The sequence below is a fragment of the Seriola lalandi genome, unplaced genomic scaffold (assembly GCF_002814215.2).
Source record: "Seriola lalandi dorsalis isolate HSWRI2012SDOR001 ecotype SW California unplaced genomic scaffold, Sedor1 jcf7180002054520, whole genome shotgun sequence".
Classification (NCBI taxonomy): Eukaryota; Metazoa; Chordata; class Actinopteri; order Carangiformes; family Carangidae; genus Seriola; species Seriola lalandi.
In genome coordinates this window covers 573,316-588,546 of record NW_019525073.1, presented here as the reverse complement: position 1 = coordinate 588,546, position 15,231 = coordinate 573,316, and the positions used below count along the sequence as shown (strand labels likewise).

At 39.3% G+C, this 15,231-nt stretch overlaps 1 protein-coding gene across 2 annotated transcripts in view; it reads left to right on the top strand.

The window, feature by feature from the left end:
- Positions 1 to 15,231, top strand: part of igsf21a (immunoglobin superfamily, member 21a) — a 163,036-nt gene that overhangs the window by 43,409 nt on the left and 104,396 nt on the right. For both annotated transcript variants that reach the window (XM_023414009.2, XM_023414010.2), the window contains one exon: positions 11,026 to 11,138. In XM_023414009.2, the coding sequence (XP_023269777.1) occupies positions 11,026 to 11,138 (113 nt within the window). The remainder of the gene's footprint in view (positions 1 to 11,025; positions 11,139 to 15,231) is intronic.

Here is a 15,231-nt window from a genome sequence, read left to right as displayed (position 1 = left end):
CTCCTGTTCAGCTCTAAATGTGTTTACTTCATGTAAAACACCCACACTCATTGTACCACAGGCTTTTATGGAAATTGGAATAAAGAACAGTGAATAGAATCATAAAATGCTATTTTAGAAATTACTTTTATGGAGAGTTGAGGCAGGGGAGCACATTTTCAGTTTCTACTGCAGGTGTCCGCTTCATTTTTCAGGCAAAATAAACACTTGTAAGCAGAGAAGACACTTTGGCCACTTGCCGCTTCAGTTCTTGTCTGCAGCTGATTTACTTCTCCCATATATACTGGATGGAACATTACAAGCCATTTTCTCATACCACCTACCTGTTACTTTGTGTCTGAATCTTTCTTTCTATGATCCAGGGAACAGTTCATAAAATAATTTGTCACGTTTGTTTAAACTCCAGTGAAATTGCAGCCCTTCCAAGAACATACAAGAAAACAGTCAAATAAAAAAGTGATACAATTTCATTAAAGCTTAAAAATCCAAATATTTCCTAGACAGGCATAGTTAGGCTACTGCAAGATTGAATAATTGGAAGACAAATTGTCAGTGAATATTTCTCTGATACGCTCAGTATCAAGATATTTGCGACTTGCCAACATAAATTAACATCATTTCCTCATTACATTAATAGATAACAGAATCTGGTAGCAATTACGTTTTCTACAAAATTGATTTGCTGTTGCAGTTTAGTTGTAGCCTATAAACAGAATTTCTAGGAGACAGGTTTGCCCTGCAGCACTGTGTGATGAACATCCACCACTGCGGTCACTGTGTTTTTTCCTATGTGTATATAATAAAAATAGAAAAAGAAATTCCCTCAAATTACTCTACTTTGGTGATGCAAAGATATTGTACAACGCCGAGATCATCGACTTCCTCATCCGAGCCATAGATCCAACCACTAGCGTCATTGCTGACGTAGTGGTGGGTGGGTGGCATTGAATGATCTTGTCGTCACTACAAACTCTTTACTCCACGCGGTAGTGTTTTTTGACTGTCAACAAACCGGACAGGCCGCTGAATCCAACGAAGCGTGACAGAGGTAACTAGAGGATTTCACTAACAAACTGTTTGTCGTTCAATGTGTTTCAACCGCAGACATCATGCGACCAAAAGCTCCTGTGCGCTCGCGCTACGTTAAATAGTAGGCTACCATGTTTCTCTTGAGTTTAACTTGCGTGAATTAACTAAATTAATTAAGTAAGCCAACTAGCTAACAAGGTGGCTGGCTAGTTTACGTTAATTCATTCCATCCAATGCCAGACTGATAAACTTTCAGCTAAATTTAAAATCTGGTTTTCTTTCAATTCAGTTTGTGTAAAGCCTTGAAATACGTTAAAATGAGGCACACCGATATATTTTAATTTTAATTCCAAGATTAATCCAGTGGAGGCCGGTAACATTTGCATATAATTATCACTTGACCCTGTGTTTACTTTGTTCACTGACACAGACTAAAATGAAAAGACTGCATCAATCACAGCTCAGCTTTGGGAAGGGAAGAGAAACGGGACAAGATGAGAAGACAAAGGGAAAAAGAAAGAGAGGAGGTGATGCAGATGAGAGAGGAAGAGCAGGTACTGCCCACTGTGCCTATGATAGGATGAGCATTATGTCCCTATGCTATAAACTCAAACAAAAACTGACCTGATCACATTCAAAAAATTTAAGCCTTATTACCACAGATGTATATGTTGTTTTGTAATTACAGGGAAAGCTATAGGCTCATTTTAACATCACAAACCTTGCATAATTACAGAACCATAATATAGTATTATTGTGTGTATATATTTGTATATAAAACTAATTTTGCCCTATGTTTATGTGTTGAGACACATTTCCATAATTCACATCCAAAATGTTCCAGATTGTTGTGTGGATCAGTCATTACAACATTTAACTTGATTGTCATGCGCAACTGCTCGACCTATGATTTATGCTACTGCCCACTGACCTGGTTTTAAAGCTATTGTTAACCAGCTTTTGCCCTGCTAACGTCTTAAAATGCACATATGTATTTCAGGGAAATCTATATTCTTTCCCCCTGATGCATTGCCCCCTAGGAAGCTCAGTTGTTGCACATCGGTATTTCTAAAACCCTGCGTACAGCCAAGGAGGAAACACACAAGCAAATGGCACATTTATCCCTGGACATACAAGTTCCCTATCGGATAATCTGCTCCAGACATGGCTATGTGTGTCATTTTTCCTGATGATGTGGCCATGGAAGGTCTGGTGCTCTGATTCCCCCGGGGGGTCAATTGCATGCTATGGCAGTGGTCATCCTCTGTCTTTATCATGCAAGCCTTATGTGCCTGCTGTTATACCAAATCCTTGTATCTCAAAAATGTGTGTTTATTTTTTTCATGGACTAGGAGGGAAAAAAAATAGCTTGTTTTCATGTCGATATGTATTTATCTTCTGAAAGTGTATGACAGGTTCTTAACAGGATTCATGGTTATGAGGGTCATGGAACTCACTCAGCGAGTATAAAAGAAAACTTTCACATAGAATAAGGAAAAGCACCTGTTCTTGTTTAGCAGTTGTACTCAGTGGCTGAGGTACACAGATGCAGAGGTAGAAAAGAGAGTGTGGAATATGGAAGGATAAGAGATTCATTGCTTTCTTGTTGGCTAGCTAACTGAGGCAATGACATACCCACCACTGCATCTGACTAACTCCATGTGGGAAGGCTGGCTGCATTTCATCTCTGGCTCCAACTCTTCTCACCAATGACATGATAATTCCACATGCCTAAGGCCCTTCAGAATGAGGACCCGCTGATAGGGTTCCTTGTGATTGCTATCCACTATAGCACTACTGGCTCGTGGGAGGGAGGTGGATTACAACGGACGGGTGCTGACACTCTTGAAGCTGAAGCATGTCATTAAACAGTAAATCACTCTGATTGAAAAACGCATCAGCTCCCAGCTCTCTGTTTACAAAAGAAGACCTTCTCCACAGGCGCAGATTGTGCTCTCAGCCAGATAAATCAACAAGCAGTCGTCCACATTCTCCTTCCACGTAACGCTTCCTGAGCTCAGCTCGCATGTACAGTTACAAATCACTACCTGGGATGTGTTGACTTTGCTGAACAGTCCTCACCACAGTGCTCATTCATCCCCGGTGACTGTCAGCACGGTTAGTTTGTTGAAGGTGATGCAACGCTTTATTTCTTGACACCTTTAATCCAATTAGTAGCTGAATTTTTTGAGAACCACAAATATGCAGGTATACCAATTAAATAAGTAAGAAGAAACACAGAATATCTAGTAAACATTTTATACGACTGGATCAGATAAAATTTTAATTTCATGAAATATTTTTTGATGATTTGTTAATTTCTTTGCACATTGTTGAATATATGAGTATAGACCTGAATTTGTGCATGTTCCATCTTGGCAGAAATAATAATGCCAGTTTTGTTTTCAACCTCGATTTAGTAGTTTGGGTCATCATTTCTGGTTACGGCCGTGACATTTGTGAGATTTGAGGATGCAGCAACGCGGGTAAATACAGCTTTACAAAAGAGACCAATAATTGAAACGCAAGCTGTCATACAAATCACTGAGCGCTCCGCTTGTAAACCTCTGACTGCCACGCTGCGACATATCATGGCCACATCTCAGCAATGAAGCAAAACTGAAATGAATGTAGGCTAAAATAACAGAAGATAAGACCGATGTTGGAAAATAGATGAGTTTTACTTTAATTATATCCCCATATTTATAGATAATGAATGTCATCAGCCAAAGAACACAGTTGTAGTTAAAGCCAATGAGGATATTATTGATCTTCCATTGAAGTTTAGTTTTTGCACCCACCTGTCACGAGGCAACCCCCCCGCTCAGAAACCTGCCGGTATTAATGCTGCAAAAATTTTTAACCATTTAACCAAACCTGTTACTGAAAATTAAGAATTTCAGATATGACTTTCTCGCTTCATATAAAAAGTCCCATTATCTTTACTCACCTTTATTCATCTTCTAAGAAATAAAATGATGAGGCAGTAAAGGTACTTCTATGATACCTGTCTGGCTCTGCAGGAGATTTAATAGCCACTAAATTCCTCACTTAGTAATTTTTTATTTTTTTTTGGAGAATAATGTGAAAAAGATATATATAGCATGACCATTTACATAATCTATACCCCTGTTTGCCTTAGGCTCTTTAACATTTTTCAGAGGGAGCGTACAGAACATTGACTAAATGCAAAGGTTACAAATGGAGAGGTTAGTGCTGCCAAAAAAATGTAAAGCATTAATATGTCAGCCATGTTTTTTTTCAAATCAGCCACCTGGCTCCAGAAATGCAGTTATTAGCGGAATTTATTGATCACCACATGTCCACGCTGCTGGACTTTCATACACTTGTGGACAAGCCTTTATATTAGTCGTATTATATGTGTTTAAGTACAGATGTTGTATACAGTGATGTTTTGCCAAAAGACATGAAGAAAAAAATTGATGCAGTTTGGTGCATTGGAGCCATGCTATCCATGTCTTTGTTAAAAGACAGGAGAGCATCATTATAGTGAAGAAAAGATTCAGCAGGAGGCACTACATTTATCCGATGTCTTTGCAATCACTTTCTGAAACAAAAAGTACCACATTTTTCCACATATACTTCTGGAAGTGATAATACTTAAATGTGTTTTAGACACTACAAATCAGGTCTGTTTGTTTACACTGCTTAGAGGCACAGATGAGGAGGAGAGCTGAGAAACTCCGCCATCCATTTTTCTCATGCATTTAGTTGCACTGACATCTAAGCAAAGGTAGGCCATAGCCATAAATCACAGAGCACAATAACGGGCACATTTTGGGCCGGTCCATCATTGGCTGTGTTTTGTTTTCTCATTGCATCTTGGCAAATTGCTGTTATTAATGGGAGAAAGCATAGTTTGCACCCCTCATTAGATGTTGTTCCAACAGCGCCTCTGATGGATTAAGACAAGCTGGAGGCCTTGTCTGCCTCTACAACCAGCTAATATGAGCCAATTAAATGCCATGCACTCTCTGGCCACTCCGCACTTGCTTATGTGCTCTTATAATGATGTCCAAGTATTCTGCTTCATGGCCAAATGAATTTTGGTTTCAAGACAAGTAGATTTATTTGAAGGATTTTCTGCAGAACTGTACGCTTACCCTTACATTTCATGATAATAAATTATGTCCCTTTAAAGCAGCTGCTTTCTCTGAGGATGCTTGACTTTTCCTTTGATCAAGCATGTTTTAAATCTTTACCCACATTTTTTAAATTTCTCCCCTCAGTAAGCTCTGTCGGTTTTGCCCTCAATGTGAGAGGCACAGCTGTGTTTGTGAGCGTTAGATTTCAGGGGAAGGTCAGCCTAGCAGAATGTCTGAATCATACAGAAGAAGCTTATGGGCAGGTGGCTGTGAGCACTAAGTAAATATACCTGGGGCTTCCTTCAGATGCAGGGCTTATAACACAGGAAGGGTCGATATTGTGCAGCGCTAGCATGAAAATGGAGTGTAAGTCTCTGGTGAGTTAAGCTCAGCTAAACTGAAGGTCTTCTCAGAGCCACACGTAACTTGTTGAGCTTATCCACCCAAGTGTTATTTCTTTAAAAGGCTCAAAATGTCATCTATTGAAACAAAACACACACAAGCACATGTTCTTGTGATTTCGACAAATTGTTTTGCTATCTTACGTACCATTAAACTAAAAACACTGCTATGTAATTTATGGATTGTTCTTCATCGATTCAAAGCAGAATCACCCTCTCCCCCTGAGTATTGGGATATTTTGCGTAAACATTTTTGTACCGAAGTAAAATAAAACCTGTAAAGTGAAGCCTCCAGCTTTTCCTCCAATCTGTACAACGCAGTAGATTAAAGGTGCCTGTTTGACTTGGAGCTGCTGTTTGATGGTTTTGTTTGTTTTCATTTCACTGCAGGACTTAGTAGAGCTTGCAGCATGAAGCAGCGATATTGTCGTCTTCGGTTGTGTGATCAAAATTTAAATATGTTGGGATTACGACATGATAAGTTGTCATAAGCAGCAGAAGTATTGTGCTTTATGTTTTCTATTTAATTAAGGGAGCATCTCTGTTGGTTGAGGAGAATGATGAGCCACCAGACTGCTTGCGAGAGGCTGTGCACGAGATTAAATGTTGCTCTATTTTTTTTTTTTTTTTTTTTTTCAGTATTTTGAGTTGACAAGTCCTGGTGTGGTTTTCCAGGGCAGTCGTCTAAACGATCACAAGTGTTGAATTATCGCAAATGGATGGAGACTTACATTAACACTTGCACAGTGTTGATTTTTATGCCCGGAGTTGAATTAACACTGGTGTTCTTGCTGTATGAATATGGCCCATATTAGCCTGTGTTTTAACAAGAGCGTCAAGCATAACAAGAGATATTGCTTCATTGGAACGCTTTCAACAGGGAATTGGCAAATAAAATGTGTCTAATTTATGAAGTCATTTGGATGGCATTCGATGGATATTGAATTGCGTGGGAATTATGCCCCCCTTTCTTGGTATGTGCAGCCTGCGACTGCTCCAGTTTCTCGTAGGGATTATTTGAAATGTGAACTTCCATGGCACAAGTGTATAACCCATGTAATTTGCTCTTTTAAAAATTCCTCATCCCTCCCCACATGCTCTGGAGCATTTTTCTGTCATTGGCTATGCTACATTTTCCTCTGTGCCACATAGTCACTGAGTTATGCACAATTAATCCCTGCGACCACACGATGAGACCACCCAGATTCTATTACAGTTTTCTTTGCATTATCTCAATAATGTGCCCTAATTGCTGGCCATATTATTCTCATTATTTTTCAGGATATGTATATTCTGTAGAAAAGGAGTGAACATCTAGAATTTGTGAGGAACATTTTACTGGAGAGTGAGTATTCCACAGCCAGTTGACATTTTTTTTTTTTTCTCGTAATATGCATTTCCCCCACCTCTCTAGAAAACTCACAGAGAGACATTTACAAGGCCAGGCTGCTCCTCTTGTGGGTTCGTAGTAAGTGGTTAGGATTTTCTCTAAGAGCATCAGCTCTGTGTTAATGACATGCAGTCTCCGGAAAGGTTTATCCATTCAATTTGACTCTAGAGGGAAGATCTCTTCAGCCTGCTGATTAAATTAAGATTCTTTAATAAGCATATCTAGGTGCACTGACACGAGAGACATGCTGATCTGTGTCTACCAGTGCAGACACCCAAGACAATCTGTTTTAAAGGCAAGTAACACTGAATTTTTGCAGTGCAATGTCTTTTTTCTCTCAGTTGCACAGCACTTTGCTGGTGATTAGTCACCTATTTTCTGCTTGTGATTGTGCTGTGCCACAGAAATTCACAGCTGTTATGTGTTGTCATTTTTTGAAAATGAAAAGTTCACCATGTGCAGTTTTTCGTTTCCTATATGTTCCATTTACTGTGTACACCTTCAGGAAAGTCTTATTCTCTTTGACACTGTCCTAAATCTTATGTAAACCCAGGTCATTTAAGAACTCGTTTCCTGATGCAGCATTTTAGATCCATCATACTTTTTGTGGGACGGCAACAAACAACCTAGATGTACAGATTCTTACATAGAAGGTCTTTGCAAAGGACGGTCAGTCTCTTTACAGTGTTCTCGGTGTAACTCAGCGAGGAAATGTCATGTTATTTACCTTTTGATGCAAAACCTGCTGAAATATTTCATTCTGATTACCTATGTTGCAGCTGTAGAATGGATGTGGTTTAACACAGAACTCAGTAGGCTATGCGTTGCGAAGCAGCTTTAGTGGAGATGGTCGAGGCGGCCTGTTCTTTTTCAGCAGATGTCAGGCTGCTCTGTGGTCTGTAACCAGTTCAGTATCTGCGGGCTGAGTGATGTGGCCAAAATATCATTTAACAGCATTTGTTGTTATTATTGATGGGACGGCCGTGTTTAGTTGATGATACTGTGTTTTTGTGCTGCAAAATTCAAGTGAAATACACCACTAGCAACTATTTTTCAGATTGTTGGCTGAAAATGGTAAACAAAAGTGTTGTCTCCTCAGAGAGAAATGTGATGGAAGATGCCATATATTCAGTCACTGCATTTCAGCACTTCCTGGACAAGGACATCAGATTCTTTTTTTTTTTTTAAGAGAGGCACTGTGAACCACATAAAGAGAAATAAAACACTCTAGGTTATGTTGTCACTGGTGCCTGTCAAACCGAATGATATTGATGTTCTTACAAATTCTTTCCCCGTTACCTACGTTCTAGTTCAAGTTCCTCTCCAGAAATGTTTTACACTATGTAAAAACACTCTGATGTGATTTTTTTTTTTTTTTTTTTTAATGTGGGTTTCCCACATAAAATAAAAAAAAAAAGAAGTGAAAACTGGTGCTGGAAGCTCTTACTTTGTCATTGACAAATTCTGGATCAGGTCTTGTGCCCCGCCAACCACCGCTGTTTGTGCTAGGTTAGCATCTTTTATTCGTTTACGTTGTTTGTTAGCCAAGGTTTCGGGTTTATTTTTGCCCCTCCCCAATCCACACAAGTTAATGGGATTGGTTCCTTAGGTCACACGATGTCTGAAACACAGGCTGTCTGATGCCGTCTTATGAAACTGTCATTCGTTCACTGCAGCTCCAAGGTGGAAATCTGCAGTCATGGCATTGACTGCTTATTTTGCTCATGATATGTCTTGTATCGTATAAAAAACACTATATATTAAGATTAAAAACTTGATTTTCATCGGAGCTGGTCTTTAAGCCACGCTTACACAGCCCTGTGTGCAGCCCACACTGTATGCCTTGTATATGGAAAAAAACAGAGCATGCAGTTAAATTACGTTTTGAAAGGAAAACTTTTTGTGAAATAAACATAAACAAGCTCAGCAGTCGAGTTGATGAGGCGCTTTGGGTGTAAGTGCATCTAACTTAGGGTTGTAGAGTTAGAGAGACATATTACATAACAGTGAGGATGCACGCTGCGAGTGCATTTTCTCCGAATGTTTTGTTCTTCTAAGATATTCTTATACTTGACTGTTCTAATCTTTAAACTCACCTTTCCTTTCTGTATCAAGTGTTTTTCGATATTTCACATTTATCTGCTATTTGATCCCTACAGCACAGCATTGCAAACAAAGGGTGTGCAGCTCTCTCTCTCTTTGCAGTAGACACCTGTGGAGTTCTGTGAGACACTGCTGCCCTCTTTTTGCTTTACGTTCTTTTATCAACATAATTATAGGTCATGAGGTCCCCTTTTTACTCCGTTTTATATCTTTACTGTGATATCCATCTGTTTTACAAGATACAGTTCTCTCATTAAATGCTGAATGTGTTGAAACTGCTATTATATTGGGCAGAGAGTTGTTTGTTGTGGAAGTTAGCCCACGCACCATTGCTGGCTCGCTCTGCTTTAGCCAGATACTGAGAGATGTCCTTTTTTTTTACTTATATGTTAAGATGTATTTGGAATTGATATAATAGCACATTTTCGACACTGCGCTGAGCTCCCTCAGATTTCTTTGTTTATGTGTAATCTTCACTTGACTGTGTCCTCCATACAGTTTTTCCATTCACTTGCCCTCCTCCAGGTTTTGGATGTGTTCATTCTCTCTCAGGTCCTCTCATTAGCACCAGGCAATTACCTTTGTATCCACCGATTGTGATTTGGCAGATAGAATCACAAGCCTATGCTGATATGCTGTACAATTATCACCTTGTTTACGTGTGTTTGTGTGTGTGTATGTGTGTGTGTGTGTGTGTGTGTGGAATAGTGGGACTACACCTCCATGTCTGTGTGAAGTATTTGTAGATGGTTATGCAAAGGGCTGATGATCAGGCACAATAAAGCAAGGTCAAGAATCCTTCTGGGGATCTAGTTTTTCTCTTGGAGAAGCCAAAATTCAAATCAGTATCCACCCTCATCACTGAATATTTTGCCTTTGCATTTGACACTAGTCTCTTATTCCTTGTTTGTTTTTTTTACTTTTGTTTTTGTTGCTTTTTTTGACAAGTGTATGTGTGTGGGATTTGTTGCTGTTGTCTGTTTATGCCTCTCATTGCAAAAGCCTTCGCTGAATCTTAATGAAAACTATATGTATTTTCAGTTACTTGACAACAAGGAAGGTCCGGACTGTGTACTGCACGACACAAATAGATTCTCTGATTTGTGTAAGAAAAACATATTATACACAGATCATCAACGAGTCGCCCTTGTCAAAAGCGATAGCAACGTTTCGCTTTTAAAATTCACTGTCATCATAAACCCAAGACTTCTATTTTGTTGATTCTGATGTGTCTCATTATGGTCTTTGTATTTGCTGCCTATGAATGAGAAATTATTTGCAACAATTGTTGGAGTTGCGACGCCATTTAAAGGCCTTTGCTTCTCTTAGAGGTTTATTGACTGAGCCTGTTTGTTCAAGGCCAAACACTCTCACAAAAATAACTGATGAAAAGCTTAAAGACTTTTTTATCGCAGAACACACAGGATGAATTCCATGGAAATCATTTAATGTGAGAAGCAATTATTATGATATGCAATCATGCAGATGTCAGACTTTCTGTTTTGAGGAAGATGAAATTTGAAGTGGAGAAAACAGAGAAAACTCTTATAACAGCTACACAGTTCGTGTCACACGACTTACAGTAGTCTCAGGTTGAGATTAGAGAGACAGTTGCACTGTAACTGAAGTTTGTTTGTTTGACTCGCCAAACCAGATGGATGAATTGTGTGAGGTCAATGAAAAATGAATGTTCTTCCCTCCTTAAGTAACTGCTTATGAAGTGCTATTTACCAAGATACTTAACCCCCATGTGGGAGAGCGCTAGTCGTGTAATTGCATAAGGATGAATCATGGCATTGTTCCAAAAGAGAATACAGACTCAGTCAATCATCAGCTTTTTAAAAGGATTCATATACTCTAAATTCATGATTGTTTTATTCCTGTTGTCCAGCAGTTATTTCAGCAAGGGGGGGGGGCAACACAAAAACATGCATATCCAGGCAAAGTGTTTTTATTAATAAAACACTTCAACCTTTCTTTTTTTTTTATCTTTCAGGATATTTGACAGTTACCATAGAGCCACTGCCTCCTGTTGTTGTGGGAGAGACTGTTACTCTCAAGTGTAACTTCAAAACTGACGGAAGGCTGCGAGAGATCGTTTGGTACAGGGTGAGTAAACCTGTCTGCACTTTCAATGCCATTATGCCTCCAATGCTCTCAACACCATCCATTTCTTTCACTTCCAGTCATTCAGCGTCTGAAGGAGGTCAATGCCAATAGTCATATCGCAGGTTTATAGCTGTGTTAGTAGAATAGCCGTGCACTGTCAAACTGCAATGGTTAGGAAACCAACTATTATTTGGGCCAGCTGTAGGGGAGGCGTCGGTGGCTGCCGCTTGGGAATAAGATTTCTCAATCTGCTGGTCATCACCATCATTTCTTAATAGTTCACAGCTGGCGACTCAACAGTTATCAGTTATTAAAATCCCAGTTGGTGTACTACACTGCCTAAGTGCTGCCAATAATTAAATTGCTGTTGAAGGAGAAAAAAAACACAAACAAAAAAAAAAATCTTTGTAATGTATTTGTAAGATGGAGTTTATATGGTCCATAAATGTTTTAAAGTTCTGTGTGAAAGTAAAGATCGGTAAAACAAATCTGCAGAATATTACAGTTCGCAGAGGAGAAATTTGTTTCACTTCAAGAGAGTCTCTGATAAGCACTTGAATTGGAAAGCAGTAGCAGCTGCCGCTATCACATCCTTGCCTGACCATTTGTTTTTGCCAAAAACTCTCCAATAATTCTTAAGAGCTATTCAGATTTGCTTTGTAAAAGCAGCTGACTCTTCACCAAATTGTTAGAGAAGTCTCTGAGTGGTGATTACATTCGTATAATGTGGTACAGGCACATAGAGTAGAGCCTGAAATGGTATCAACCGAGCCCATGGGTCCTCCATAAAATACATTCTTGTTCTCTGCTGTGTTGTTGATGTGATGCATTTGACAGGCTTTAATCTTATGACTGATTCCGGTTTCCAAGACAAACAAGTGAACAGCGGTAGGACAAATGTTACTGCAGGAGTGGCTTTGTTGATGACAGTAAGTTAGAACGTGCAGTTCTGAGTTCCTCCACAGTAGATGAGGCTTTAACGAGCACTGCACCAACTGAACTCATCATGAGGAGTACTCTTCAACCTGTGTAAACACGGGGCAAATTTCCAAAATACAGCCAAAGAGACACAGTCAGTACTACAATTCACTCGTATGTGCTGTATTCATTGACTTTGTCCACAAAAACTGAGCTCCAAAGAAAGGATCTTTCCCAGTCCTGTTGAGCAGAACATTTAAATTGGCCTTTGTACAATGTTTTCATGCTTGAGCTCCTCATCATCTACCCTAACTAAGCCTGAAAATATGCCATCCTTACTGGGAACTTCTGCGTCCTACTAGATGATTACTTAAACACTATTTGATAATCGTGAATGTTCAGCTCTACACCACACTATGGTGATATTCACCTTGGTTTCACCCTCCACCCTGCACTGGAACACTGTTCATTAATGAGCAGAGCAGCGGTTTATCGCTCAGACAGGAACTCTGTCTTTAGAGCAGCTTCTGCTTTCTCACTTTTATTATTGTGAAATAAAACTGTGTCTCTGGACTCATTTTAGCAAATGCTGACCTTTCCAGGTGGGACAAAAAGAGATTTATGGCACTTTACACATTCACCTTAGCGTCACAGATCATTTTCATTGCTGTGACAATTTCATTTAATCAGGCAGGGATTGGAGAGCGTTGTTTTGTTTATATTCTGTCAGGTTTTTGTGGTGTCTATTGATAGCTGTAGTTTAAATAACCGCCCTGAGAACAGAGTTGCCCGCATTAAGTGTTCTCACGAGAAAAGCAAAGAGGTTGTATAAGAAATCGGCCCAATCTCTCCGGTGGCCGCTGCTCAGCACAACCGTTGATAAATTATAAATCAATTACTGACACTTGGCTGCCAAAGTTTCTTTAATCTCTGCCTTTTATTTGACTAAATACTGTTGACTTCTCATTTTACCTCCTGTTCAAATGAAACTGGGGTTGATACTCACCTGGGGAATCCTCGTATCTAATCGAAACTTGGCCAATCAGACAGAGAGCTGAAAGGACTGAATATTTCAGCGAGTGCTCATTTGTGGTGTTAGTTCCTGGCGTATTCTGTTTGAGGATTTTTTTTTTTTTAATGCATAACACACCCATACCGCAGAATTAGCACGTCTTAGGATGTATTAAAGATAAAACTGATTATTTTAGAGAACCTTTCAAGCCAACTAACTCAAATTCTCCACTGCATTATATTCAAATCTGGAGATAAAAGTAATGGATTTGATATGAGTTCCCCCATGGTTTCTATTATATTATAAAATGATATATTTGCTTTTATCCACCCCCAAAATTATGAATAAGGTATTTTTCAGTGACTGTACAAATATTATCACCACAGAATGGGGGTGTGGGGGGTGGGGGGTCATGACATTTCTGCTTTTAAAGCCACGCTCGCTCTCCTCATTAACATTTGTACTTGACCTTTCCACGTAATTTGAAATAAATGTTTCAAACTGTACCATCGCAAATCATTGAACTAACCTAATACTAAAAAAGAAAAGCAGTAGAGCGAGCCTGAGTTTGAGAGAGGTTTTTAACAGATAGACCTGCTGTCCATTGTTATCCAGCTTATATTAGCTGCATCCTTTTTCTTAAGATCACTAATCACTTTGTGATAAAATGAACTCTTGTGTTTTGTTGACATTGGCTTTATTAGATCTCACAGACCCCACTGTTGTGTGCGTAAGATAGTAGTAATTACGAAATCAATCATTTGTTTTTCTTTCAAATATTTTTCATTTCTTCTGACCTTACCTCAAATTTGGAGAAAAGTATTCACGTAGTATCCTGTGTCCTTGCATGAGCTTGCATATTTAGGACAAAACATGGAAATCACAGAAAAGCATAATTATACTAAATAAGGAAGTATTTCTTTTTTTTCTTTTTTTGTAAGCTATGCATGAACAAATACAGTATGTATATTGTTTCTTTGCCAGAAGTCAATCACAGACAGTATGTTAACCTACCCGGTGTTGTTACGTATGTCTGGGGTCAGCTAGACCACACAGAGAGGTCTAACTCCTGGTTCAACTTCTAATGAGCAAACTTTCGTAAAGTTTCTACAGGAGAAAGTTAAATGGACTGATTTGGGATTTGGGGAGTGTGATTCTCGTGTTTACAAGCAAGCAAAAAAAAAAAAACCTAAACATACTTAACATTGTTTTATCACCTTGATACGTCATCTATTTTTCCTAATGGATGATCCATTAGGAAAAATAGATGACGTATCAAGGTGATAAAACAATGTTAAGTATGTTTAGGTTTTTTTTTTTTTTCTGTCTCCAGACGTCAAACAGTTTCTTCAGGTTTAATGGTATCCCAGACAGCAACTGGGAAATTTAGTTTATGTGATGATGCGGGTCATTCTGGCCACCATAATGAGTCATTCATTAATCATAATGAAACAATTTACATAATCTCCCTCCTGGATGCGTTGTGGCTGAAGTGGATGTTTTTCTAATGCATGAATCCTTCATAATACCTCTCACTTTAGTTTACTCAAGATGACAGTAGATTAGCAGACAAACACAGACGGGGAAGGAATGCAAGAGAGTGAGAGCAGTCCTCAGTAATGCATGCTGTAGCTGTATAGCCCTGCAGCTAATGCTTCAAGAGCAAATAAATGAAAGCCTCACAATCGTGTATGATGTTGCATGACAGGCCACATGAATGTTTTTCAGTGAGTGCTGAATACTGGCAGGCAATGGATTAAGCCCTATGGATATGAAATACCATCAAGCTGTCTTCTGTGCCTTAATAGCACACCAAATAGTAGTGATGGATCATTTGATAGGGCGGTGCTAATGTGCTGCCTGTTTGGGAGAAGAATGTCAGCATGGCTGTGTACAGGGGGGCTCCTCAAACACACACGCGCACACACACACACACACACACACACACACAAGCTCGTCTCACGCTATGCTCGTTTTTAATTCGCGTCATTCTAATGAATATATACATACGGGACTTCTCCCAGTGGGCGCCCAGGTACGCCATTCTGTCGGTGGTGGAGCAAGCCGTATCTGTTAGCTCGTCTGATGAGCGACGCTCTGCACTACACTTAATTTTAATCACTGGATCAACCATCTCTGCTCTCCTGTTCTCTCCCCCACCCA